The sequence below is a fragment of the Archocentrus centrarchus genome, chromosome 14, assembly GCF_007364275.1.
Source record: "Archocentrus centrarchus isolate MPI-CPG fArcCen1 chromosome 14, fArcCen1, whole genome shotgun sequence".
Lineage (NCBI taxonomy): Eukaryota > Metazoa > Chordata > Actinopteri > Cichliformes > Cichlidae > Archocentrus > Archocentrus centrarchus.
This window is the reverse complement of record NC_044359.1, coordinates 32620467-32646650: the sequence shown is the minus strand read 5'-3', so window position 1 is coordinate 32646650 and position 26184 is coordinate 32620467. Positions and strand designations below refer to the sequence as shown.

Genomic DNA, 26184 nt, shown 5'->3' with positions numbered 1-26184 from the left:
AATAAAGGCATCGCTGTGGTGTGGACGGACACACATGGTCATCATTGAAACGCTGCCACAGAAACCCACAGGTCCCCACAGCGTGCTGCTCTCACACATGTCAGACTGTGTAAAGTCTTTGCTCTCCCAACCACAAAGTGAAAACACTTTTGGTGCCATACCCGCCCACTACTCCACACATGTAAAAGTCATTATTAGAACGAAGACATATAAAACTCTCATGACTGAATTTTCATTTGTCGCTGACACCCCCCTCCCCCTCTCCAACCGCTCCAACCCCTCCAACCCAACACAGGTGTGTTCTACTTATCCTCACATTTCTGGCAGGGGTACGCACCATGGGTGGTGCTGGGGTGGGCATGATGGCGTGTGGGAAGGGCGTGAAGGTGTGCTGGTGGGTGTGCTGGTGGGTGTGTTGGTGCTGATGCTGATGCTGATGCTGGTGGAACTCAGTGCGCAGGTAGGGTGGGGGGCCGAGCGAGGCGCCGCGGTCAGCGCTCTGAGAGGCCAGGAAACGAGTGTTGAGCTCTTGGCGCAGAAGGTCTTGCTCTGGAGACGAGGAACAGAGGGAGGAGCGTTAGGACAGAATCTGCTTATTATATACATTCGTCTCTGATTAAGACCCACTGCAGACACTGCATCCGACTGTAAGTCGCACACAGACCCCTGGAGGACTCCAGTGTGAGAGCTCTGCATGTCATCAAATAAGAAGCCACGTCAAAGTTGTCAAAAAAGGAAACAAGCAGGAAATGGCTGTGATTATCAGCATGTCATTGTAACTTTAAGCGAAGCTCGACATGATTAAAACAGTCTGACTGCTGGAGCTGTCAAATGCTGTGATTCGATACACTTCAGCCCCTCTGAGAAAACAGCATCTGTTTTTTCTAATAACCTTTGTGTAGCCTGTGGAGAAAGAATGGATTTCAAGTAATCATTGGCTTTTCTTCTAAATTCAACAAAACCTGCCTTGAGAGATTATATCTCCTCCGGAGTAACCTTATCCTTCCTATTCCACAGCGGCTCGCTACAATATTTTCTGCATTCATTTTGAGCTTTATTGGGCTGGGAGTGGGGTTGGAATTTTCTCTTCATAAAAATTTCATTAGTATCTTTTGAGCAAAATCCAGCTTGCTCCATTCCGTATTGACCAAATTGATTTCTTGCACATGAACACCGTTCCGGGTGAAAATGGACGTTCTGGGAATGTCGCTAAAGGCGAGCCCCCCCACCCCAGCAGGCGCGCTTCTTTCGCCACACTGACCCTGACATTTAGCTTGACAGCACTGTGCAGAAATGTGCACAGGGTCTGTAATCGCTTTTGTAATGTGGCCTGACTTGCTCCTGGATATTACTCGTGTGTAGAAGGTTGATCAATCAAAGCAAGACAGACAGAGTGTGAACTTGAACTGTCCACACAACTATAAACACACAAAAGCCCTGGCATGGAGTGCATGTGGATTATCTTGGACTTGGTTGCTTGCTTCTTTAAATAATTACCAAGGTAACATTCAGCTTACGCATCTGTCTCCGCATATCAAACACTTTAAAATGAAAAGCCGCTCTGAAATCATTCATTGTGGACCTGTCATATGTCTTGAACCTCCCAGCAACGACTGGCTTAAATAAGATACTGCTGATTGCCTTTTCAGCCAAATGTACAATCCTCCACCAAACCACTTGGGGGCGGTGTGGAGACATCTGCAAGCAGCTTGTGTCTGCTTACCTGAGTAGGCACTCCCAGCAGCAGGATGTCCGGGTACTGGCAGGGTGCTAGACGTCAACGGTGGCGGTGGAGGCAAGGCCGCTGGAGGAGCAAACATATTGGGGTGGTGTGGGTGTGGTGACGACTGCAAGGCAGGCGGGAAGCTGTGGGGGGTGCTCTGGTTAGTGGGCAAGGGCAAGGGAAAGGTGGAGGCTGCTGCGGCAGGAGGAGGAGGCGGTGGGTGGTGGGGAAGGTGCAAGGAAGGCGCAGCGGGTCCGTGGGGCTTGGTGCCTGGGGTGCTGCTCCTGCTACTGCTGTAGAGATTAAGAGAAAAAAAAGAGAAAGAGGGATAACTGGTTAAGCCAGGCGTGATCAGTCAAAATTAACACTTGTTCCTCCACATCCCTTCATCTCCATCTGCTCTGACGTTCAATTCCTAGCACAATGTTTTCACACCTCAACTGCCTTCCATTTACAAATGCCTCCCCGTCTCTCTTGTGCTTCACAGAATCCAGGGCAAACACGATCTGTGAAAACCCCACGTTCGCAGCACCCTCGGATGCAAATAAACCACCACTGGCAAACATAACAGAATGAGCATCTGTCTTTGAACAGCTTCTGTTAAGGCACTTCCTCCGGAGCCAGGTAGGGAACATGTGCATCGGAAATGGGATGAGAGGGAGAGAGGGTGTGTATGCGTGTGTGAGCAAACAGTCTTTTGTAGTGTGTGTGGGTTTTCCCCGGGGGCAGTCACGGAGCTTGCGTCTCCACAGCTCCACGCACTAAGCCTAAAAGCTCATTTGCAGCGCTCGCTCGTCGCTGTGGGCCCCAGCCGTGATTATTCGCAGCGGGTGCCAGGCCCTGTTGGCACACTGGCAGGGCTGGCACAGAGCGAGGCACAGAAAGCCAAGTCCTGAGAGCCTGCGAGGCAGCGCTGTTGTTGGGACTGAGTGGGTTCTGAAGGAGGTATCTCAAGGTCTTACATTAATGGAGAGCCTCACAGGGTTCAGTGCTTCTCAAATGATACAGGATACAATAGATTATACTTAACCCTGCAATTGCATTACTGCTGTTATTTTTAATACTATGAAATACTACTCTGATGCTGTATTTTATAATACACAAAGTCAAATTGCACAGAGGAGCCTTTTAAATTAAGAAAATTAACAAGACCTCTTGAAGCTATTATCTCCTGAGGAATATGTAAACTCTGAGCCAATTTTCCTTCTGTTCTCATTCAAAATAGCCTTATATCCATGGAATATGAACAATATGGTGCTGATTCAAGGTTATACCAAACTACCTGGAGTCTATACAGAGCTCAGATGTGTGGGTGGATTAAAGAAAGAAAAAAAAAAAAGCCCAAAAAGCCCCAGCACTCAGGGTGCAGTGTGGCCCTTTTATTCCGCTGTTAATAATCAGCGCTACTATTTGGCTCAGGGACTTAAAGCTCTTCCTGATGGCAATTTACATACTGATCGGGCATTATATGCACTTCCAGCTCAAGAGATATTCTTGAATTTTCAAGTGTGTGTGAATATGGAGGTGTTGCCTGAACAGCTCTACATGAATTTTCTGCATCAGAGCACGTGAGAACATGAGAGCCGTGGGTGTTTTTTAAAATACACTTTGAGGTGGTCTGACATTAGTATTACCTGTGGCCGTTGAGGCTGAGGCTGTTGTAGGCAGATAGGGGCCGGGGGTGGCAGCGTGATGGGGGCCGGTGGGACCCTGCCTGAATGGGGTGCTGTTGGTGAGGGTGGTGGGTTGGAAGGGCAGGAGATGGTGGGTGTGGGTGAAGGATGGGTGTAGGTGGAGGCCTGGGGTGGGATAGCAGTTCAGGCTGGTGCTGGTGCCGGGGAGGGGGGGTTGGTGAGGGCTCTTGGCCCTGGGCAAGAGGCAGGGCTGCGGGTGACTGAGGCCTGGGAAGAGCCTCTGAATGTGGGGGCAGGTGGTTCAAAGCTGGAGCGGGCCCGTTTGGTTGGGCCCGAAGAGGGGACAGGGCTTGGGGGATGGGTGGCTGGGAGGGTGGCAGAGGGAGGGTTGGGGGGGACAAAGGTGGATTGGGGGTGCTGGATGCAGGGGGTTGGGTGTCTCTGCAACTCTCCTGGCTCCTCTCTTGACTGCGTTCTAGGCCTGACACCTTGAGGAGGCCTGGGCCGTGAGGCTCCCGGCTGCCATTGGTGGAGAGCACATCGATGCCAAAATCTGGAACTGCACAAAAAAAACAAAACACAAAGAAGAATGTTAACAGATTAAACAGCTAAAATGCACACATTAACTGTAGCATGCCATAAGGACTGTAATGAACATGTACTTTTAACTGACTGGAACCTGATTGGAACATGGGCACTTTGACATGTGGACTGGAGGAACCAAAGATTGAACCACTATTAATACACAGCCTGTTCTACCTTCAGAGCCACAGCTACCTAGATACTGTAGCCACTGTAAGTGAGCTGTGAGCGTGAGCACCAGGCATTGTGTCATCTCCTCTCCTCATTAATGACATCTCTCTGTCATGTTTGGCGTGTGAGCTTTGCGTTGACAGCTCCACACACTGACACGGTTTCTCCTTCTTCCTCCTCATACCGACACACTTTCATTTGGTTTTGCACGACCCAAAATGTGTTCAGCTTGTTCAGAATAAATCAGTAGTGCTCGACAAATCACCTTCATTTTAAGAGTATTATATTTTTTTTAAGCAGCAGGGCTTTCACTTACAGGCGACATTAAATTTTTAATGAGGCATTTTTGCGTGCACCTCGCACAAACTCAGATCTGTTGCATTACAGAAGCAAACGGAGCTCAATGATAGAAACGGTGTGCAGATGTATATTTGCATATTTTTTGCAGTTTATCGGGTTTCTGTTGCCTTTTCACCCTTTCAGCTCTTCTACAGTTGAAAAATTAGCCTATCCAAATACAAAATGCAGTTGCGTTAATCTTCTTTGGAAACACTGATGCGTGTTCTTTACCACATGCAAACTAGCTCAACTGATGACACACATAAAAATTGCACTGGAGGGTAAAAACATGATGCCCATCTGAGGAATCATTTTATGGACTTACAGTACTTGCTAAGAAACAGCAGTTACATGTCATTTAAATGGCCTGTCTGGGTTCCATTAGTCCAAAATGCGTCTAAGAATGAATAAGCACTGTGCAATGTTGAAATTACACTAAAAAAATGAATAATAAGCTCTGTCCGGGGTATTTCTCTGCAGGGACCGCCTCCTACGGAACAAAGAGCTCAGACATCAGCCATCAGCTTGGCTGCTCCAGAGGCAGAGAGGCTCATGGGAGATGACAGTGCATACGTAAACTGTAATTAGCTCTCCCTGGGCCTCAGGGGAGTTTAGAGCTGGAGCAAGAGCTCCTCCTCCCCTTTGTGAAGCCAGCTAAATCCTTTACCTGCCAAAGAGGCGTAGATGGGAACCAGCTCCCCTGGGCTGAGGCAGCGACCTGCGCTGCAGAACAGTTGCCCGTCACTGGTGACTTCCATCTCCCTGACACTACTCCCTGTGGACGCTCCAGTGGGAGCAGGCTGAGCTAACAGAGCTCTAAGAGGAACATTCAGCATTGAAAAGCTAAGCGAGGTATTAGCATCCCCAGGTGCACGGGATATTAAAGTTAAGGGTCAGGGGAGGTAAATTCTGGTGCAAGATCACAATCGATATCTAAAATAACAGCTACTGACTCCTGCTCTACAAGGGAGAGCTTACTGGGACATCTGCCAGCCTGTGAGGAGACAGAAGGCACACTTTGCTAGCTTGGTGTGTGTTTGTTTAATTGTCTGTCTCTGTAGCGCAGTCCAGAAGAAGAAAAAAGTCCTCATAATGCAGAGGGGTGTGTTCAAAGCTAGCTAGCCCCTATAAAGAAATTATACCTCCTCTCTAATATGTGCCCAGCCCAGCAGCCCTTATATCCATCACCCTAATCTATGTCACTCTTCTCCACTTACAGATGCTATTACCAGCCAAGAGAGACTGCTGCTGGCAAACAGCTTCACCACGGCAGACGAGGAGAGAAGAAATTCCCAATTCTCAAGTCTCCTGTTGCACCTCTGGGTCCCTGAGGTCCAAAGCTTGTTTTGAGAATGTGCTAACACGCTAAAAAGAAGGTGTCTATTCTGGTCATAATGAACACTCTAGGGCCATGTGGAGCAGGAAGAAGAGAAACGGAGTATATGCCAGCTTCCCTCCCGCGAGGGTTCATTTGTCAGTCTTCTTCATCCCTGGAAACAAATAAGTGCAATTCCCACTTGGCTCTCTGAAAATGTAGATCCCTGCTGTTTCTCAGTGTTTCACTATTGCGGTTTTTATGCTACTCGGAGGAGCAAGTAAAGACTGAGGCCTGTGGTTTAGATGGTGAGGCAAGGGCTGGATTTAAGAGGTAAAGGGGGGCAGAGAAGGCCTCTGTGAAGGCCAGCCAGGTGTGTGTGTGTGTGTGTGTGTGTGTGTGCAGAAAAGCCATTCATTAAGTGTGGATGTCAGGGGATGCAGTGAGGGACTTAGAGGGATAACACATTATCCAGGGAAGAGCCTATTCCTATTGTTCACAGAACATTAGCTGCACACATCACCACTTCTAATTTCTTTCTCTCTACATGGTTAAAATTACATGCCAGCTTGTAATGATTAGATTACCACAGTAATTTTTGGTGAACTGAATATATTGTAGTACCATTACAATATAAGAGGCAACATGATGAACATGGATCAGGAACCTACCACCCCTTACAGTGTTATTAGATTTAGAGTTCAGTGGTATGTTGTTACTGTCCTGCAGCGGACCATCAATATTATGTAGCTATATTTACTGTTACCATTTTTAATGCGATCCTGATATCACACTGCTTAATAGACCTCTGTATTGGTTGGATTATAGTCCTTCAGCGAGGTATTTGGATTGGTGCAGCCATGTGAGAGACAAATGGCTCAGATTTTTAAACCAATCTATTCACTGTGCAATGATCCACAGAGGGAGTGACAGGAGGCCTGGCAAAGTGAGATGCACAACATTAGGTAGTTTAATATAGTGTCAGGCCATTACTGCAGTACATAAGGGGATTAATTTAGCATATTATATTTCAATGTCATCACTGGATATAGCCTGGCACATGTAAGTGATTAACAGCAAGTGCCAACAACATCACCATTTAAAAGTGCAACTGGCAGGTCTGCACCTGTCCTTCTGAAAAATACATTAATGCCCAACTGCAGCCAAAACTGCTTTGCTAATCTGTCTCTTTTATGTGAGTGTGACAGCCTACACCCAAGTCTGGAGACATCCTGACAAGTTGATGTCTGCAGAGACCTCTGTGACATCCCAGGCTTCTGTTCGTTGCCGTCACCCCTTCCATCTCGTCCTCCTCAAAATAGCCCCTCGATACATTCGAAACCCTCATGCTCGCTTATGGGATTTCAACCTGCCAGGGGTCTCATGGCTCCAATCACACAAAACCAACAACCTGACACATAGCGGGAGCCACGGGACACCCAGCTGAGCCATGACCACTGTGTGTACATCACAGTTATGTAGTGAGCAAAGGTGAAATTCAAAAGAAAGGTAAAGAAGCCAGCGTTGACGAACTTTACATGTGTGCCAATAAATGCAGTAAGAGTAAAAAGTATAATCTACAGCATGAACTTTAAGTATCAAACTTGTCTAACAATACAATTCATTCTTTAAAGTCATTTTGAAAAATCTAAGCTTTTGTCGATTTCTGACTGAGGTCACTGCATACCAGCCATTTATGTTCTGTTACTTAAACAACATCTCGATCATCACAAACTGACTCCCACAAGCATGAGGTGGGTCAAAGTCACTGTATGGGAGACTGCAAATGTTGAGAACATCTAGAAACGTGATTACAGCAGAGGGGAGGTCTGCAGGGACTGCTGTGCATTAGAGACTAAGATCACGCCAGATGATGCAACAGCGGGTAACCTCTGGTGGTGTCTGTCCTGTACCAGTGTCTTTCTGCAGCATTAGTTATTACTATTATCTGATGGAAAGGGAGACAGTCACATACTCTCCATATATTTGCCCACTTCCTGAGTTCCTTTTTGCATATCTGTCACACTCAAATGTTTCAGGTCATCAAACACATTTTAATATTAGACAAAGATAACCTGAGTAAATACAAAATGCACTTTTTAAATTAACCACTTTTTTTTTTTTTTTTTGGAAAGCTGAGTTCCATTTCCCTGAATCAAGAAGTCAATTAAATAGAACCTGTAAGGTCAGAGTTCACGATTCAACAATAAGAAAGAGACTGGGCAAAAATGGCATCCATGGAAGAGTTTCAAGGTGTAAACCACTGCTGACTAATAAGAACACAAACGCTTGTCTCACATTTACCAAAAATCATCCCGATGATCCCCGAGACTTTTGGAAAAATATTGTGGACTGACGTGAAAAAAGTTGAACTTTCTAGAAGGTTTGAATCCCGTTACATCTGACGTAAAACTATCAGCATTTCATAAAAGGAACATGATAGCAACAGTCAAACACGGTGGAGGTATTGTGATGGTCTGGGGCTGCTTTGCTGCTTCAGGATGACTTGCTTTAACTGATGGATCCATGAATTCTGCTCTCTACCAGAAAATCCTAAAGGAGAATGTCCGGCCATCAACTCATGCCCTGAAGTTCAAGAACACTTGGGTCTTACAGCAGGACAATGATCCAAAACACACCAGCAAGTCTGAATGGCTTTAAAAACAAAACAAAACAAAAAAAAGCGGACTGGTGTGTGGAGCAGTCAGAGTCTCGACTTAAATCCAATTGAGATGCTTTGGAATGACCTTAAACAGGCCGTTCATGCTTAAAAACCCTCCAATGTGTCTGAATTAAAACAATTCCGCAAATAAGATGGGGACAAAATTCCTCCACAGTTATGTGAGAGACTTATTGTTAGTTATCACAAAAGCTTGGTGCCAAGGGTGGCACAACCAGTTATTAGATTTAGGGGGCAATTACTTTTTCACACAGGGCAGGTAGGTTTGGAAAGCTTTTTTTTCCTTAATAAATGAAATCATCATTTAAAAAATTGCATTTACTTAAATTAAGTTTATCAAACACATTTTAATATTAGACAACCAGAAACATGTAAGAGTGACAAATATGCAAAAAGCTAAGAAATCAGGAAGGAGGCAAAAACCTTTTCACAGCACTGTTTTCACAGCCATAATAAGACTGTGAGACACCGTAGTGCTCTGAGCTAAAGGCTAATGTCACCAAACCTATATTAAATTACCATTAATCCATCTAATGGTTGAGATGACATATCACTAAAACCCTAAAATATCAGTTCAGCGGTGATGCTGAAGAGAGGACCATCAAAATTATTAGTCTTCATGCTCCAATAACCGTGTCCAATGACATATTATTGTGTAACGGGCATAGATTGTGTATGTTAAAAATGAATTTATCAACTTTGACTGGCAGTCCAGAAGCTGTAAGTTTGGCAGCACTTGCTGTACCTTTCTGTGTATGGTGAGGGAACTGTAGCCTGCAGGCTTTAGCACTATATCTGTGGGCTAGAAAAGCAAAACATGAAAAGCCTATGAAAGTGCAAAGCCCAGAGCTGTCTGTCACAGCTGACAGAGACTCGTGATGTTCCACTGACACCCCTGCAACACTTTTCGGTCTCTGTTTGGTATTTTCCATCTTGTTTCCTGTTGTGCAACGGTCTGCAGAATCAGGTGCAAACCTCTTACAAATTTACCACACTACAGCTCAGATACTTCTGCTCTGAACAGTCCAACAACATCAGCTAGTCACAAGAAATGGATTCATTGGGTACAGAACTAGTGAGGCTGGATTCAAGGCGTTGTTGAGAGGAGGCTACACTGCCCTTCACTTTGTTTCCTGTGAAAGCATCATCCCGCTTCATCGCAGGATAAACAAAAATAAACACAGGGAGGCAGACGGTTAAATCAATTCAAGTGCACACAGCAATGAGCAAGGATTTGTGGCCCTTCCTGAAAATCCCATCCATTGGTGTGTCTCTGTAAACATTAATTACAATCAGGATCTCCCCTCTGTGCAGGCCCGGGATTTCAGAAACTACTGGAATAAAATCTCCCCAGAAAATATTCACATTCCCTTGATATGCAGAATTTTTTTAAACAATTCATCTTCAGGCCTCAGTTTAAAAAAAAAGAACTAAGAACTAAAATAACTAACACTTGCTCCTCTTCTGTCTTCATGTGTTGTTTAACAACAAAATTACACTGAGCAGCAAGTGTTGACAGTGCTCTGACCTCAGGAGTGGTTCAGACAGCACACGATCCCCAGAGAGCTCCTCGGTGAGGGACCAGTTTCTGTTTATTTGTTCTTAATGAAGCCTACAGTTGCATTAATGGCGCACACACACACACACACACACACACACACACACACACACGCTCTCAGCTTTGAGGCCCAGCAGTCCCATGCACAGCAAAGTCTTTTTCTCTTCATGTGTTTGCGTCTCTACATCCAGTCAATAATCCTTCAATTAATACAAAACTTGTTCACACATTCAGGCAAGTCCATCGGCAAGGAGTTCATATTAGCAGAAAACATCTGAGGAGATGGTGAGAGGTTTTCAAATCCCTGATTTTTTTTAGTCCTCCTCCTCTTGTGCCTCCAGGATTCTCCCTTTGTTGATGGAGAATCTTTAGGTGCGCACACACCAAGTAAGGAGCTATTTTGAAATGCAATGTAACTTCTAGATCTGCAATTGTATACAAAATATCAAATACATAAAGATGATCTAGACATCAGTTTCTAATGTATAGCTGATGACCAGTTCAGTAAGTTGGCAGCTGAACGAGCTCATGGCTGTACTCAGGATTATCATCATCAGTCCCTAAAGAGGCTTTGAAGTGAGTGTCCGGGTGGAGTTTTGTGGGGAAGCGGTCAGTTCCATTTCGACTGCTTTGCTAAAAGCAATATGCTAGCCAAATATTTATAAATATAACGATGTTGGGCAGAAGAGTTAAGACTTGTGCTTTGGCCTCACCATATCAGTTCACAGTGAAGCTGAAACCCAGTGGCAGTAACCTTAGCTGGGGAAGCTTTCTCCCTGATCTCATAGCTAAAGCCCCCAGAGAATCTCCAGTCTATTAGCTCCTTATCCCTCCCTTCTTCAGCTCTGAAGACTTTAACAGCATTAGCTGCTTTAAGAGCAGTAACATCACACTCAGTGATACCTCTTTGCGTCTCCAGAGTTTCGAGGTACCTCTCAGCAAGGAGTTCACTGTGCGCAGGCATGCGTAATAGACATTCCCCGGACGGGTGTTTAGGGCTCTGTGGCCTGACAATGATGAATGCTCCCCTGCTGGCTCTCCAGGACTCTCTGTCATGTCAGCAGCTCTCTAAAGCTAGAGCTGAGAGGGGTGTTGGGTTACAATGCTTGGACATCTCGCCATGTGGAGGGTCTTGGACTGGAGCTGTTTTATTAGAGCTAGACTCCCAGGGGTGGCAGGGGAAGGGTAGTGGGAAACTAAACAGAAATAAAGCTGGGAGGGGGGTTAGGGTGAGCAGGGCAACTATTCTGGCTGCGAGAGCGTGACATGTGTAATCTTTCAGTGAGAATACCACAGCGTGCCGATATCACCTCACAGTAACACAAACTGCTGCTTTAACAAGCTGCGATTGAGCAAAAGGCCACAAGCAGGGGGGGGGGGAGGCAGGGGAGAGTTGTTAAGCCGCCTCTCTGAACATCTATATTTCATGGCTGTCTCATTTAGTTTATGAATTCTGTATTACAAGATTGGAAGCCAAAGCATGAGATGAGAAGCCAAGTGTGTATATAAATATAAATATAAATAGCGTGTGCATGTGCATGTGCAGTGAAGTCATGGTGCACGGTCTGTGTGGTTAACCAAGACATAAAGCCCTGACTCCTCTCCCAAGAAAGGCTGTCTGTGACTGTGATCCTCTGTGAAATGGTAGCAATCTCGGGTAATTGGGCTTCATAAGCCAATGAATATTCTGAGCTCTTTTGACAGATGCAAAGCCATAGAAGATCAGCTGCCAGACCACAGAGAATAAGCACTTACACATGTTTACAGTATGACAGAGTACAAGAGGCAAATGGGGGATGAAAACACATGAGTGACAGAAAGGAGCAGAAAGGTGAGGTAGCTCTCTCTGTCCTGTCTCCTACCTTTGCTAGTATCCATCCGTACTGCATTCATACTCTCTTTGTTGACAGAGTGTGCTCGGTCCCCTCTCTCCTGAGTCATAATGAAGCCATTTACTAACAGAGAGCTGCAGCGAAAATATTCTTCCAGCCACAGCAGGTCTGATTATAGCTGTTTCTGGAATGGCTCTTAACTGCCTCTGCGTCTCGATCTCAGTGCTCACCCCAACAACATGTGGAAAATCGCGCTGCCTTAGACGAGCTCTTTGGGCCTAAATGTTTGGTCACCTTCCCCCTAAAGCTCGCCTTCACCCTCTCCACCATCACCATCTTTACGTGCATGCGGATGTAGCAGAGGGATCAGTGGCAGAACAAGTGTCTCATTTCTAGCTCTCCTTTAGAGAGCAAATCTTTATATATCACTGAGGGTGTGAGGTCAGGTTGAAGGGAACGTAATGGGAGAAGCACTGGGTCAGGGACTCGATGACGGGCATGCTGGCACAGGTGACCAGCAGAAGGGATGGGTGGAAAGCTGGCCAAAGGGCCAGACATCTCTTGCCAGGGGTCTGTGCAGGGCAGCTCTCAAGGGGACACTTGTTGCCGGCAGTTGACAGATTCTCTGCAGGTCTGGCTGTCATGCTCCAGCTCACTGAGGCTTTGAAATAACAGTAGCGTGTAATGTGTCAGATCCATCCAGTCCATAGCAGTTGGTCAGTGTGCACACACCGTCACATTGGTGTAAATCTACACTGAAAGACAAAGCAGCTGTGGAGCGAACCAGATCATTTGACCTCAGACATGTCCCGTGCATGCGAGCAAGCTAGCGGGACTTCTCACAGGGTTTGATATCTGTGTAAAAAAATTGAGGTGGCCATTTTTTTGTGCGCATGTCCTTCCCTGGAGATACAAAATCTAAAGGCTGCTGAGAGACCTGAGGCGTATCATATGTCAGTGCTTCACTTTCTCAGCCAGCCATGAAACTCCTCGTATTCCTTTCATAGTTTACTTCATAGTTTTTCACTGACACCACAGCTGATTTAGACAATATGTTAAAGGTTGGAGGGAACACGTCACATTGCATGGCAACAGCTTTATTACAGGTGTCCAAAATATTCACTCGCTTGATATTCAGCTAATTTTAGTTTTTGTCATTATACTGTGAATAGCAGTGGGAAATGCCTGTGTCATCAGACCACATTACAAAAATTAAACACTTAAAAGGTGTACTGTGGCTTTTTCATCTAGAAAAAAAAGAAATTTTACATTATGGGATGTAAGGTGCAGAACATGTTTGACTAAAAACCACTGGTTCATTGTTTTTAAGCTGGCTTGTTACCGTCACCAAATTTCAGTCACCGCATCAACATCAAATTAGCAGGAAGAATATGTATTCCGTTTCCTGCATGGCAACATGCAGATGCTATGAAAATATAGCAGGCCCGATCATAAAAGCTTTGCTCTGTAGGACTCATGGTCTACAACTCAGGTTCAAAGGCAGGAAGTGCTACCTGACCCCAACAACTACTAAACTTATTCTGGAATAATTTTATGTCTTTTTGCAGATGAAAAGACTTTAGACAACAAGTCCAAAGCAGGATTATTACAACACAGTGTAAGCACTTCTGCTGAGAAACAACAAACAGATGTTTTTAGGTTTTAAGTTAAACATAGATTCAACTATTTTCTCAATTCAATGAAGCAACCCTATCCAGGAACCTAAATTATTTTAGTCTATGAAACTCGACCTGACTGGAATACAGAAAATTTAGGATGTGTGTCAACGCAACTCAAGCATTTCACAACACACTGACTGGCACTGCAACATGTGCTCCTTGTCAGTCACTGTGGCAGCTTAGAGAAACAATAGACAATCGTCTGCAGAGCGGACAAACTTCAGAGACATGCTTAAATCTCAATTACAGTCACATGCTCATAAAAAAAAACCACCCGCTCACCCCTCTGCTTTCTCTCTCTCTCACACACACACACACACACACACACACACACACACACACACACACACACACACACACACACACACACACACACACACACACACACAGAGAGAAACCGCTACCAGTCAACAGGTCCAATGCCAGCCTGGTTGAGATGTGTGTACTACAGCACTATTCTCCCAGCCTGGATCTGTTCAGTGTTGGCCTGTCCTCCATGAAGGCCTGTCACTTTGTCAGCCAAGCATAGTGGACTGTACTAAACCAGCCCTTGGGGAAGGGGTGACTCCTAATTGTACAGCTGGCTTCTCTGAGGTGACAGACAGCTTTGGCTCTCGCTTTATTTTCAAGACTCTCAAGTTGCACTAAGGGGTGCTGACACTCTGCTCATCTGCTGTGTCAAGTGTAGAAAAAAAAACCCTTTTTCCTTCTCTTCTGCCCCCCCCCCCCCCTTCCCCTGTAGCCAGGAGGTCGAGTATGAGAGCAACTGGCTTGCAGCAGTAGGCAGAGTGACAGCTCGAGCTGACACACTGACACCACCATGATTTCACTGGGGAGAGAAGCATGGAGGGCTGGAAAGAGAAATCTGTCCCCAGAGAGTCATCAGTCTGGGCCTCTTTCACTCTCTTTCAAATGGGGCCAACTGGTTTTACACATGTCCATACTGCGCAGTCAGGCTGTTTGCAAGGATCAGATTCAATGTAGCCTGTGCCGTGTGTTAAAGCTATACAAGAAAAACTCAGTCCAGCTTGAATGCATGGATCAAATGTCTAAAAATCTTGTGCAGTATCAATTGCATGCAGCCTTTTCTTTTCTTAAATTTTCACTGGTATTACAGAATTAGCCAATGTGTCTATGCGAGTACATGTGCGGGTGTGTCAAGTGCCGTCTCATTACCCCCTTGCTCGGGTTTCACTGCAGTCAGATTAGCGGGGCATCGGGAGCAGAAACAAAGCTGTTAATGGCTGCCCCTTCTCCTATCCTCGCGTACTTTCTTGCCTCCTTTATTTCCCTCTAGCTGGGAAATGCTGTGTGGTCTGCTGATGTTGTTGTAAACTCACCGGCTGCTCACAAAAAAAAAAAAAAAAAAAATGAAGCAGTGAGATTAAACCAGGCCTAAATGTTCCCTTTCTTCTCTCTGCTTGAAGCCTTTTTCTCAGGAAACCTCAGTGCAGCCACATCAACAAACTTTTCAAAATAATACCACAAATTAGCTGAGAGCTGCTGGCGAGCTTCACGATGATGAGCTATGGCTGTCGGACTGCAGTACTTGGCGAGGGAGGGCTAGTATAGGGGAGGCTGGTTGGGATTTGAACTGTTTATTTGAACTGTGCTGTCGTCCAAACAGTCAGCTGCCTCTCTACTTTCTCGTCAAGCCCCAGAGCTTAAGCTAGGATTTGGTATTGGTGGGGAGAGAACAACTTGATATCCCCCTTTGGGCAGCGGCTGCCCTCAGCTTGGGTTACGTTGGGGGAACAATGCAGCCTCTGTCCACGGCCTCCTACTCAGTGAAGACATGGGCTCAGACAGGCTCGCCTGTGTCAGGCAAGGCCAGGGGATTCATACATCACAACACCACACGGCACACTGCCTGAATGCAGGGTTTAGAGAAAAAGCTTCCAAACATGGCATCCCAGCTTTGCCTCTAAATGGCCCAGCAGAGCCCCTGTCTCAGCACGCTAAGAGCTAAACCAGACATGAAGCCCAACCCGGTGCAACGGCCCGTTTGCTCTTGGCTTAAAAGGCCCCCCTTCTGGGATTTTGGTTTTTGTACAACAGTGTTTACAGTAAAACCTGACACGTGGAATAAGGAGGGGATGCTCGAGCCCTGAAATCAAATAGCTCCCTCCAGAAGCAGCTTAATCTGTAACAGATGGTGACAGTCCACCCGACGTTGATGGGTTTGGGCAGGCTTCTAAGAACAGTGGCCAAAAGCCAGAGAGGACGACCCAAAAGACGCTTTTAAAATGGAACATTGTGCAGTTTGTTATGCTTTGTTTATATCAAATGCACATGTTTTAAAATTTCATTTCCAGGATAGCAATATAACTTTACACACACATGCACAACATCCACCACAAATTAACCATGTCCTCTCCACCCACGCTGCTCTGGAGTCACAATCACTCCTGAGAGCATACCCAACACAAGGGGGTGATGTTCAACTAAAGGTCTGACAGCTTTAGTTCAACACAGTTGTTTTTTCTATGCGGCGCACTAACAGCTGATTTAGACTTCTGCGCTGAACCTTTGTTGAAGCCCACGATGTGACCTACGCAGGTGTCTGATGCCATTGCCAGCATTTACGCTGCATTATGTGTCAGTTAGCTTGTGGTTGTGTCCTGGTGTTTTATATGCAGTGCCAGCCATGATAGAAACAAATAAAATGCCAGGACTTTTTCCCTCCTGGGTCCCCACTCTTTGTTGTGGTCCCCCCCCACCCCCACCCCCGTCTGCAAACACATCTGTCCCTCAAGTTTTTCCACTTCTTCATACATTTCCTCACATCCATTCCGATTTGTTTCTGTAATCTCCCTCCAGGAATTTGCTCACATCTGTGGGTCAGACTGAGGAGACGGTTATTATTCGCGGATCCAAAAAAGTAGCCAGAAATGCACGGGAGGATTTGATAGTACTGAACAGGCCAATCACCACCGCTATGGGCTTTGATGACGTGATGTGTAGTTACACTTCAAGGGAGGTGCATGGTTACAGTGTAGGTTGCTGTGTAGGTTTTCAGAAGGGTCTACACCATATTACAATGTACCTATGGCGTACATTTAACACAGAAGTATAAATCTCCTGTAATGCCTCGATTATACTTTCATGTCTGCGAGTCCGCTATGTTCCGCTTGGGTTCAAGTGATGTAAATTTCATCATCAGACAGTGAGTGCAAGGGTCCACTAACCATGCATGCGCCCCTGGCAGCGGATGTCAAAGAAGCCTTGATTATATTTCTTTTGCAGACAGGGATATGGGCAGCTTGAGACCCAACAGCCAAGTAGTCATTCCTGTACCACTTCTTTTAAGTCCGCTTGAAGTCCACCATGTGGGGCGCATGCGTAGTTAGTTAAGTGTGTGCAGTTACAAAAAACAGGCATGCACGCAGACGTCTGCATGGATCCTCGCAGACCCTAGCGCAGTTGCAGATGCACAAAGTATAATTGAGTTTTAACAGGACCGACTACTCAGCCGTCGGGTCTCCAGCTGTACATGTCTGTGTCTGTAACGTAGTATAATCAAGGCTTTACAGCATGCAGTCTTTTGTAGTCAGTAGGCTGTGATAATAAAATGAAATGTGTGCATGAAAGCAATGCAGTGTGTGCAGTGCAGAAACACATGCAGAGGGATCGAGGGACTGTCACTAACAAACCAGGATCCTGCTCTGTAGTCCTCTCTAATCTGCCCCGAGGCTCATCAGGGCTTTATTTCTGTCCTGCATATTTATGTGAATCAGAGAAGGTGTGTGTGTGTGTGCGTGTGTGTGTGTGTGCGTGTGTGTGTGGTGGTGGGGGCTCACCCCTTCTCTTGTGGGAGCAATTAAAGCCTTGCTTTCATCAATCCTGATCAGTCTTTATGCTCTTCCTCTCTCTTAGCTTTTCTGTCTTTACAAGCTGTGTTTACACTTTCACTTCCCCCCACATGCTATTACAATACTGGATAAGAGAAAAAGAAACACTCTTTCACTCCAAAAATTTCCCTTAAAAATACCACAGCTGTAAGATGGCAACAGACCATAATCTCACTCTAAGCCTCTGGAGCTTGGTTTCCTGCAGCGAGAGTTAAGGATTACAGAGATTACAGCAGTGGTCACTTATTTGATACAGGAGAAAAAGCTTTAACTTGACAGCAACCCTGGACAATCCTTAACAGTGCAAACACTTTTAGTACGGGTGGCTCTTCTACCATCGTTTTATCTGTTCAATTCTCCATAACCATGTAATTCAAAATGGGCGGTTCTGTAGACGTTTGAATGGTCATTCATCCTTCTCTATCAGGAGCTTTTTTTCCATTTGATTTTTTTTTAAACAGACTAAATCCTACTCCATGCTGCTCAAAGCAACACCAACACTGCGGGAATTAATCATTTCACAGTGGACACTGTGTTAATCCCATCTCCTTTTTAGAACATGTGCATCCGCGAGCTGCTATCCCACATTTCTGGGAAAAGATGCCTCAAGTCAGACAGAACCAAAATCTGTTTGCTACAGTGTCATCATGGGGCCTGCAGTTACTTAAAAAATACAAAAGAGGGGGCCTGATGGAAATGGCTGCAGGGTGAAAACCTTGAGAAGGCTGTCAGACACACACAGTAGGTCACAAGAGAAGGCAGATCATTCCAAGCCAGCAGTCCTTCTTTTATGCATGCACACATGTGCTTACACACTCATATGCACATTCACCTCTAAGGCACCATGAGGCCTCATTAAGGCAGTCTAGTCTGTCTCCCCCCTCTTTGGCAATGTCACCTCTGCCACAGGGACCAAAGACTGACACAGGCATAATTGGCCTGAACACACCAACGGCACACTGGGAATGGCTGGGTCTTGATAAGTGGGGTGTGTGTGCATGTGTGTGGTGCTTTGACCCTGTTAATGCTGCACAGTTGGCAGGAGAGTGGCTCATGTCACAATGGATCAGTGGATGCTGGTGATGGTGATGGTGATGGGGGAGGACCTCCTCTGGGAACAGGAGACTGGTGCTTTCAACACCTCTGCCCTCCTATTTACTGCCACTAAGTTTGTGGAGATTCACTGTCAACTCAATGACATTAAGACAAAAAAAAAAGGAAAGAAAAAAAACAACAAACTCTTAAAGTAAATGACAGAAATAGAAATCAGTAAATTAGCAGACGCTGGTAAAATTACAGATTTGTAGTTTTTTAAAGACAATTTACACAAAAGAATCTGTGATCTGATGTAAACCCAGAAAATAAAATCAATTAAGTAGGAGCCAAAGAAAGAGCGTTTTGTTCTTCTGACCTGTACTGTCTTTATAATCAGACTATGATCATAATAAGCTGAGCGTGCTTGGTAACCTTACCTATACACCACTGCAAGAAATGCCAAAATGTTACCTAAGACACCTGAGAAAAACAGACATGTACAGTATAAGCCACTCACCATTCAACCCTGACTGGCTGCTAAACCGCCGCATATCTCAGTGTGGCAGACGCGGTGGGGGAGGGCAGCAGGGAAACTGAGGCCTTTCACTTTGATCTCTGGAGTTCAGCCCATTTAAATGTTTGTGTTTGAGATGTAGACCTTTAATTTTGGCCTGATGGGTTCCAGGCTCTTTGGGTTTAGCGTGGCATGTCGGATATGGGAGTGTTTACACAGTCTCCCTCCAGCTCTCCTGGTGCTGAAATAAGTGCATTAAGATGGATGGATTTACTTAGTCTCTAACCTCAGGGACTCGCGGAACAAACTCTGAATGACCTCTTTGTGTTAGAGGAGGGCACAGAAGGAGACTGGCCCACAGTGCTGACTGTGTTTCCTCAGCACCAACAGACCCACTTACAACATCTCCTTAAAACTGATCTTCAATCAACAAACCTTCTACCAAGTGTGCAGCAGCTACAGCCACAATCCCACATTCACTATTTACCTGCCAGTTAGATGCTAAACATTCCCTGATTAGACCTGATTGCAAATGCAGACTGTGACAGGTGTACTTGTTGGCTCTAAACTTGTTTGTTGTTCTTTAAAGTTAACTGGTTGCATTCAGCAAAGCAAATATTTCCAATAAGAGCTGCGTTCTCAAAGCATAACCTTTATATATTAGAGGGGGGAAGCAAGGCAGAACTAAGACTCATTTAAAACCAAACTGTAAAGTCTGGAAAAGCTTTCCGTCGCAGCTGCAATGAGGACTAATGAGCTGTGATCAATAAAAGCATTTAAATGTGATTTTGAAGTATGTCAAGTTGGAAATTACTGCATTTTTCATGATTCCACGGGGACTTGGGCAATTGTTCGCAACAGCAAGGCACTAAATCAGCCAGAGCTTCCCTTGATTTGTTAACCTTTGTTTGGCTATGTCAGCAGGTAATGCACGGCTGAAGCGGCTCCTTTCATGGTCATACTGTAAAATACAGCCTCTGTGTCTGTAGTTGCAGTGGGGGGCTTCCCTCTGTGCAGCACAGGATATTGAGCTTCCTTTACCCCTCAGAGATGCACATTAAATGTTCTTAGTGGGGGATGGGTTACCAACAGGAGCAAAGACCACGGGGGAAATGCCTGGAATCAGTTTCAGTTATGCATCATTCAGAGGTAAATCCATCAGATCCCCATATTATTTCTCAAAACATGCACGGTTATTAAATATCAAAAGAGAATTCTGATTTGATTTGTGCCAAAACAGCAACAATGCTTCATTCTAGTGGTTATATCCAGAGGGATAGGGCAGCAACCTCTTTGTGACCTCATGGCCCCTGGCAGGGAAAGAGAGATCATCCTTGACTGCAGCCGTTTCTCCGAACGCACAAAAGGCCAGTGGTGGTCAGGTCATCTTTCCATTGCGCATCAGGTCAAGTTCCACAGGCAGCCCTGATTTCTGGACACCAAAACCCACACAGACGGCAGAGGTCAGCATGAGGGCAGCGCAGGGAGCCCGGGGCAGTAAACCAACACTGCTGCTGTGAAAGGCCAGCCTTCTCTTTCCAGTCGACTGAATGAGTTAGGGAGCTGCCCGGGTGATTTGTGGCGTGATTGTTGCTTTCTATATCACTTGAGATTACAGCAGGTGGTGGCCCACAGCCTAGAAGTACACACAGCTATATCACCAGTCCTCCTCTCAGGAAACAGAAAGAGAATGAGGCAGAGAGAAAAACAAGCCCTCGGCTCCCTCCCACACAGCAGTAATATGCTCACAGGCAATTTTGCTGCCAGCAAAGCTCTCTATGACAATCTAGGGAGCTCTTCAGCTCTGATATCTGCCACAAAAGTTCACCTCCGCTTCTCTCTTTCCACTATTTTTTTAAACAATGCCATCAGCGCTGCAAATTACACCTTCCACATCGCACATTATTCTCTCCCCTGGTGACAGACGTACTCAAGCCTGACACACTTCACTAGCGGCGCTCTTCACACTGGCGTCAGCCCCGGGTCTCGCTGTAGCACCGCTTCATTTTCACATTAACTCCAGTAAAGCATGGTGAAATCAGCGTTGTGCTGAGGGGGGGGAAACTGAGAATCACTCCACTGTGCACTTCAATTCACCCCCGCACTGAACTTGGTCTCACATCGCAGACACAGCTGCAGGAGATATCTCATGAGGGACCGGCTCCTCCAATATATCTACCAGATGAAATTTTTGAAGAAAAAGAAGAAAAAAAAAAGAAGCAAGAAAGAAAGAAAAAGGGAGCTCCTCTGCTACACCCTTAACTGAAAAACCAGTTACTTCTAACAGGAACCACATTTTAAATGGGCAAATGTCTTCCCTATTTTCTTTTTTTTTTTTTTTTAATTGAAAACACAGATTCTATTCTCATTAAATTGTATCTATACAGAGTTAACAATTCACTGATGAGAAAATTCTCAGGCCAGCTGATTAAAATGGCACCGCAGACCTTTTTAAATGTCATCCAGTATTATTTTAATCTTGCTGTTGGGCTACACTCAGCAAACAATGCACTGCGAGCTCAGTCTGGGCTCTCCAAGGACAAACTTAGCCGAGTTTCTCTGACGGACTGTCGATTGACAGTATCATAAAAGATGGGAATGTAACCAATTGACAAGATATCATTGCCCTGGGAGACGGCCGTAATCATTTGATAGATCTGTCTGCAGACCTTTGTGGTGACACGCTGTGCTGGTTTGTCATCATCAGTATCTGTTTGAGCCAACACTTCAATCCACTCCCTGGACAGCAGTCAGAGCCTTAATAAAACTCTGTTTTCCACCCACGGCACCTTGGAAGCAGCTTAGACTTTGGAAAAGTTGTTTATTTCACTGGCGGCCAATATCGCGCGCCCCAGCTTTCTGACCGGTGCCTACTCTCCTGCAGAGCGCGTGAATTAGGTTAGCTGACACCTGCAGGTGCACTGACAACCGCGATAATTAGAGATAACATTTAATGACTCTTAGTTAATGAAATCCATTCCTGGGCAAAGAGCACTCAGAATGAGCTGGATGGAGGGACAGGCGCAGAGAGTGACAGTGACTTTAAACGCCACGGCTGACACTGACTGCCTCGAGGTGAAGCCGGCGCAAACGGGGAAGAAAACAAATCAACGTCTGAAAACACAAAAGACGCATTTTCATCAGTTGGATTTTCTTTTCAAAATGCAGTGTATGCCTCGGGCTTCGGAGGGAACACAGAAAATACACCGTAATTATCGAGTAGGTGAGAAGGCTGTTAGATTAAAAGATGAGGGACCGGCACTAAGCCTTCAAAGAGACCTGATGTTGCCCTGGGCTGATTTCCAGTCTTGCGGCAGAGGAAAAAAAAAAAAAAAGAGGCAAAAGTCAGTTATTATAAAGCTGCACACTGGCAGCAGAATCACAACGGCCTTTTTAAGGTACATTACCTTTACTCCAATCAGTCACAAGTTTATTAACAATAGTTGTATGTCTGAAAAAGCTCCTGCCTCCTTCTGTCAAGAAGAACATATCCTTTGCATAAATTGTACAGCACAATAATGAATTAATAATATTGTGTCACAGAAATGTCAAGCTATTAGAAAATCAGTATAAAGTGCTTTTTAGAGCCGCAAAGGTTAAAATATGCTCCATAAGTGCAGACTCGCTTAATAATTTGCTGTATATTTGTGGAGTCTGAACTCCATAATATAGCATCTGATGTTTGCCAAGTTCACATCTTTACTTAATATTTATGTAGAATAAAAAGACATTTTTAACACTTTTAACAGGGTTGGGCTTTCAGTTTGAATTGTGTGGATTAAAGCTTTTATTAACTACTTCATCACTGAAGAGCTTTATAATAAACACGCCTTTGCTTTGTGTTTTTGGATTGTTTTTACCTTGTCAGCCCGATGCTGAAGTCCTAAAGCGCAAAAAGAAATATTATGTATCAAGAAAGCGTCAAACAAATGGAGACTTTGTGCACCTGCCTTTGAGCAAATATTGACACTCATCATCCCACAAACGAGCGCGCTCTCTCTTGCGCCATTTTTGTTGGAGCTGTTGCTTGTCCAGAGGTTTGGTTGCATTAGCGTGCTCATAATCCCCTCCAACAAAAACCCGCCCGACTCTTTTAATCTTAACACTGCCCTCCATGAAAATACCAGCAGTCTTTGCTCTCTCTGCACCTGGATTCTTTTACTAGTCTTTTGCAATTGTGTCGGGCATTAGCATATGGCAAGAGTGGAGAAGGGGGGAGAGATGGTAAAAGAGAAGAAAAGAGGGCATATTTAAATGGAAATAAGGGCCAAGAGAGTGGACTATCACACAGCAGAGAGAAAGCATATTTTGTGTACTGTTTCCCCAGTCAGACCCTTTCATAGTAGGGGAGAGAGGGTGGCCCTCTGTTGATTTAGGCTGCACAAAGGAGGCCTTAATCCTTTCAAGGGAACCAAATCAGTCCGCAGAGAAGCTCCTTGTCAAGCATGGCTATTGAGCCCCCCAATGGATGCCACAAATCAAGCCCGGGAGGGAATCAAAGGCCAGAATATGGGAAATGCGTATGGAGGTCTGTGCAGAGGAGCAAGCAATAAGGGTGGGGGTTGGGGTTACAAGGACCTATCACAACAATCTGCCCCATTTCTACCAAAGCCCTGAAGGGGTCATAACCCTCGTCTCCAAGCCTCCCTCTTGCCCTGCGTGGTAACTCCCCTCCATTACAGAGGAATGTCCTTTCACACGGGGCACCTCCATTATCCCTGAGCCAGAGAAAATGGGGCTGCTTTTAACAGCAAATTAGTGACTTGATAATGAGGTCACATGTGGTGTTGGCACACTGAGGCCATAAACAGATGCCTTTCCTGCCCTCACTTCATTCCCTGCAACATTAGTACATCCTCCTCCTCCTGCTCTGCCTTCAGTATAGACGTCCTGTATTGTATTTCAGCAAAACTGCAACAAAGGCTCACCAAAACATTCACACAGCTTCATGTCACATGGACCTACACGAGTAGTTTTTTTTTTTTTTAACATTTTCACATTTGATCATAACTGATGGAATTTGGGCAAACTGCATTTTTTTTTTTTTTCATATAACCGTAATATAATAAATATGAAGAACACAGCATGGGGACAGAATATACAAACGTCAACATGGCAGTCTCCAGAGACTGACCATACACCTGCACCGCAATGGTGACAATATGTCACCGTAGAAAATAAAAACCCATACCTTTAACTGCAGCTGTGCTGAAGAATTTCTCTGAGCTGGCATCGGAGACCTAGAAAAGAAAAAAGGAGCACTGCATGAGGAAAACATCACATTTAGCACAGATCATCTAAATTCAGCTTTACTGTCCACCAAACTAACTCCTACACTACAACGCCTCTGCTAACTGAGAGAACAGTATACACGGTGTGGTAAAGAATTTTTAGATTTATAGAAGTCACTAAAAAATAAAGCAAACTTTGGTCCTAAATTCACCCAGTAGGTGTACTTAGCAGAAGTTTTTACTGGCAATTTGATGATGAGCTGTGTGCTCAGTTTTACTGGCACATACTTCATTAGAAATAGTCATTTTTAGGGCAGGTGTCTGCATGCTGTATGGCCCAAAATCTGTCCATAATGATCAGGATAGCCTGAGCATCATGATCAAAACTAATACAGGGGAATCAGACTGAAACAAAACAAGTGGAACTTCGTACTCTGGCCACTTGATGGCACTGTTGCTCCGTGCCAAAAAAAATAAAAAATAATAAAAGCCTCACGATTTCTCCAAGCCTCTCAGGCAGCGCACGGACAGCATCAGCGTGCTAGAATAACATGTGCAGTGATGGGATTTAAACCTGAATTAGATAACAAAAGCCTCGTGTAGTTTGTTTGTTTTTTGTTTTTTTAAAGGCACCTTTAAACTGTATTTCTAACACAACTTGTGAAATATTTGCTATTATTAATCAAACACACGCAGAGAAGAAACGGAACAACACCCGTAAAGCCTCCTGTGAAGACGGACTGACTGACAGCTTTCTCTGAATAAAATGAATTTCTAATAACTGGCTTTGTGGACTCATTCGCTTTGATTTAGTTTAATGCAAAATCGGAACCCCACGTGATTCAAAAAGATTAGACTTTAAGAGCAGTGCTTTATTATTTTTGTTGCCACATAAAAACCCTTAATGACAAGAATATTTTCAATCTGCGGCCAGTGACAGCTTAAGTTATCCGCACTTGTGTCTTTTACCTCGACGTTAAGGCTGATGAAACACAATAATAATTCAAAATAAAAATAGGAAATGGTGCTAGTGGGCATCAGATGTTTTATTATTGAATATATACACTTGTTAGAAACCTTGTTTATTCACTAATGCAACACGGACAGAATGTAAACAATGAAATCTGCAGAATAAATAGCAACATTAACAGAGACCGTTTCCTTTGTACCCTTTTAAAAAATCCTCCCCAGACCATTTTGCACATTACCACACACAAGGACAAACACATCGCAGATTATAAGCGGCTCCGAGCCAGCGCGCATACCTTCGATGTGGCAAGGTTAGCAAGGAGGCAAATAAGTCGGGATGTTACTTTTCTCGGTCTGGTAAATATGGCCTCGTTTCACATTCTGCTTTTCAAATAATATAATCCATATAAGGGCCAGCGAAGTCTACTCCGTTTAAACTGAAGACCGCCATGCGAAAAGAGAAGAAGCCTTTCCAAGAAAGAAAAAAAAAAAATCCAAAGCCGTTCACAAAGCTACTGCGCCTTTTGGACAAAGAGAACCATGTGTCTCGCCACGGAGAGCTTCTGCATCAGCAATGAGGCGAGGAGAGGAAAAAAAATCCTTTGATCCACCTTCTTTTCCTGCTCGGGACACTGTGTGTGTGTGTGTGTGTGTGTGTGTATGTGTGTGATTTTTTTTTAACGTATATTCTCCTGTCGGAAATATCCGTGAGAGGTAACAAACGCGATCCTGGAGGGTTTGTGAGTCGGTGCGCAGAAAGGGGCTGCGTCCGATGGAGCAAACCAATCCAACAAAGCGCACGGCCAGTTTTCTCAGTGGAGACACAAACGGAGGGAAATCACACGAGCAGTGAGCAAAAATTCACTAGGTATAAACCCACTGTCGCGCTGTGTGCTCTGACGGATTCCGATCGTGGGCGCACTATAGCCTCTCCCTGTCCGCTCCTAAGAACCAGACAAACTCCCATTCATCCAGCGACTGACTGCTTGTGTGCCGCTGCCTTAACGCTCGGGTCCTCCCACTTCCTGATTTCCAGGCGGTCTTGGATTCAACCACAGTAGTCCTCCTTCA

General features: G+C 45.1%; 1 protein-coding gene across 5 annotated transcripts in view; it reads right to left on the bottom strand.

Annotated features, from left to right (window-relative positions):
• auts2a (activator of transcription and developmental regulator AUTS2 a) overlaps positions 1–26184 on the bottom strand; it is a 300378-nt gene that overhangs the window by 8406 nt on the left and 265788 nt on the right. For 4 of the 5 annotated variants that reach the window (XM_030746362.1, XM_030746364.1, XM_030746363.1 and 1 more), the window contains exons 6-9: positions 24105–24153; positions 3358–3916; positions 1724–2016; positions 317–549 (exon numbers count right to left, since the gene is read on the bottom strand). In XM_030746362.1, the coding sequence (XP_030602222.1) occupies positions 317–549; positions 1724–2016; positions 3358–3916; positions 24105–24153 (1134 nt within the window). The remainder of the gene's footprint in view (positions 1–316; positions 550–1723; positions 2017–3357; positions 3917–24104; positions 24154–26184) is intronic. The other variant, XM_030746365.1, reaches the window with a different exon arrangement.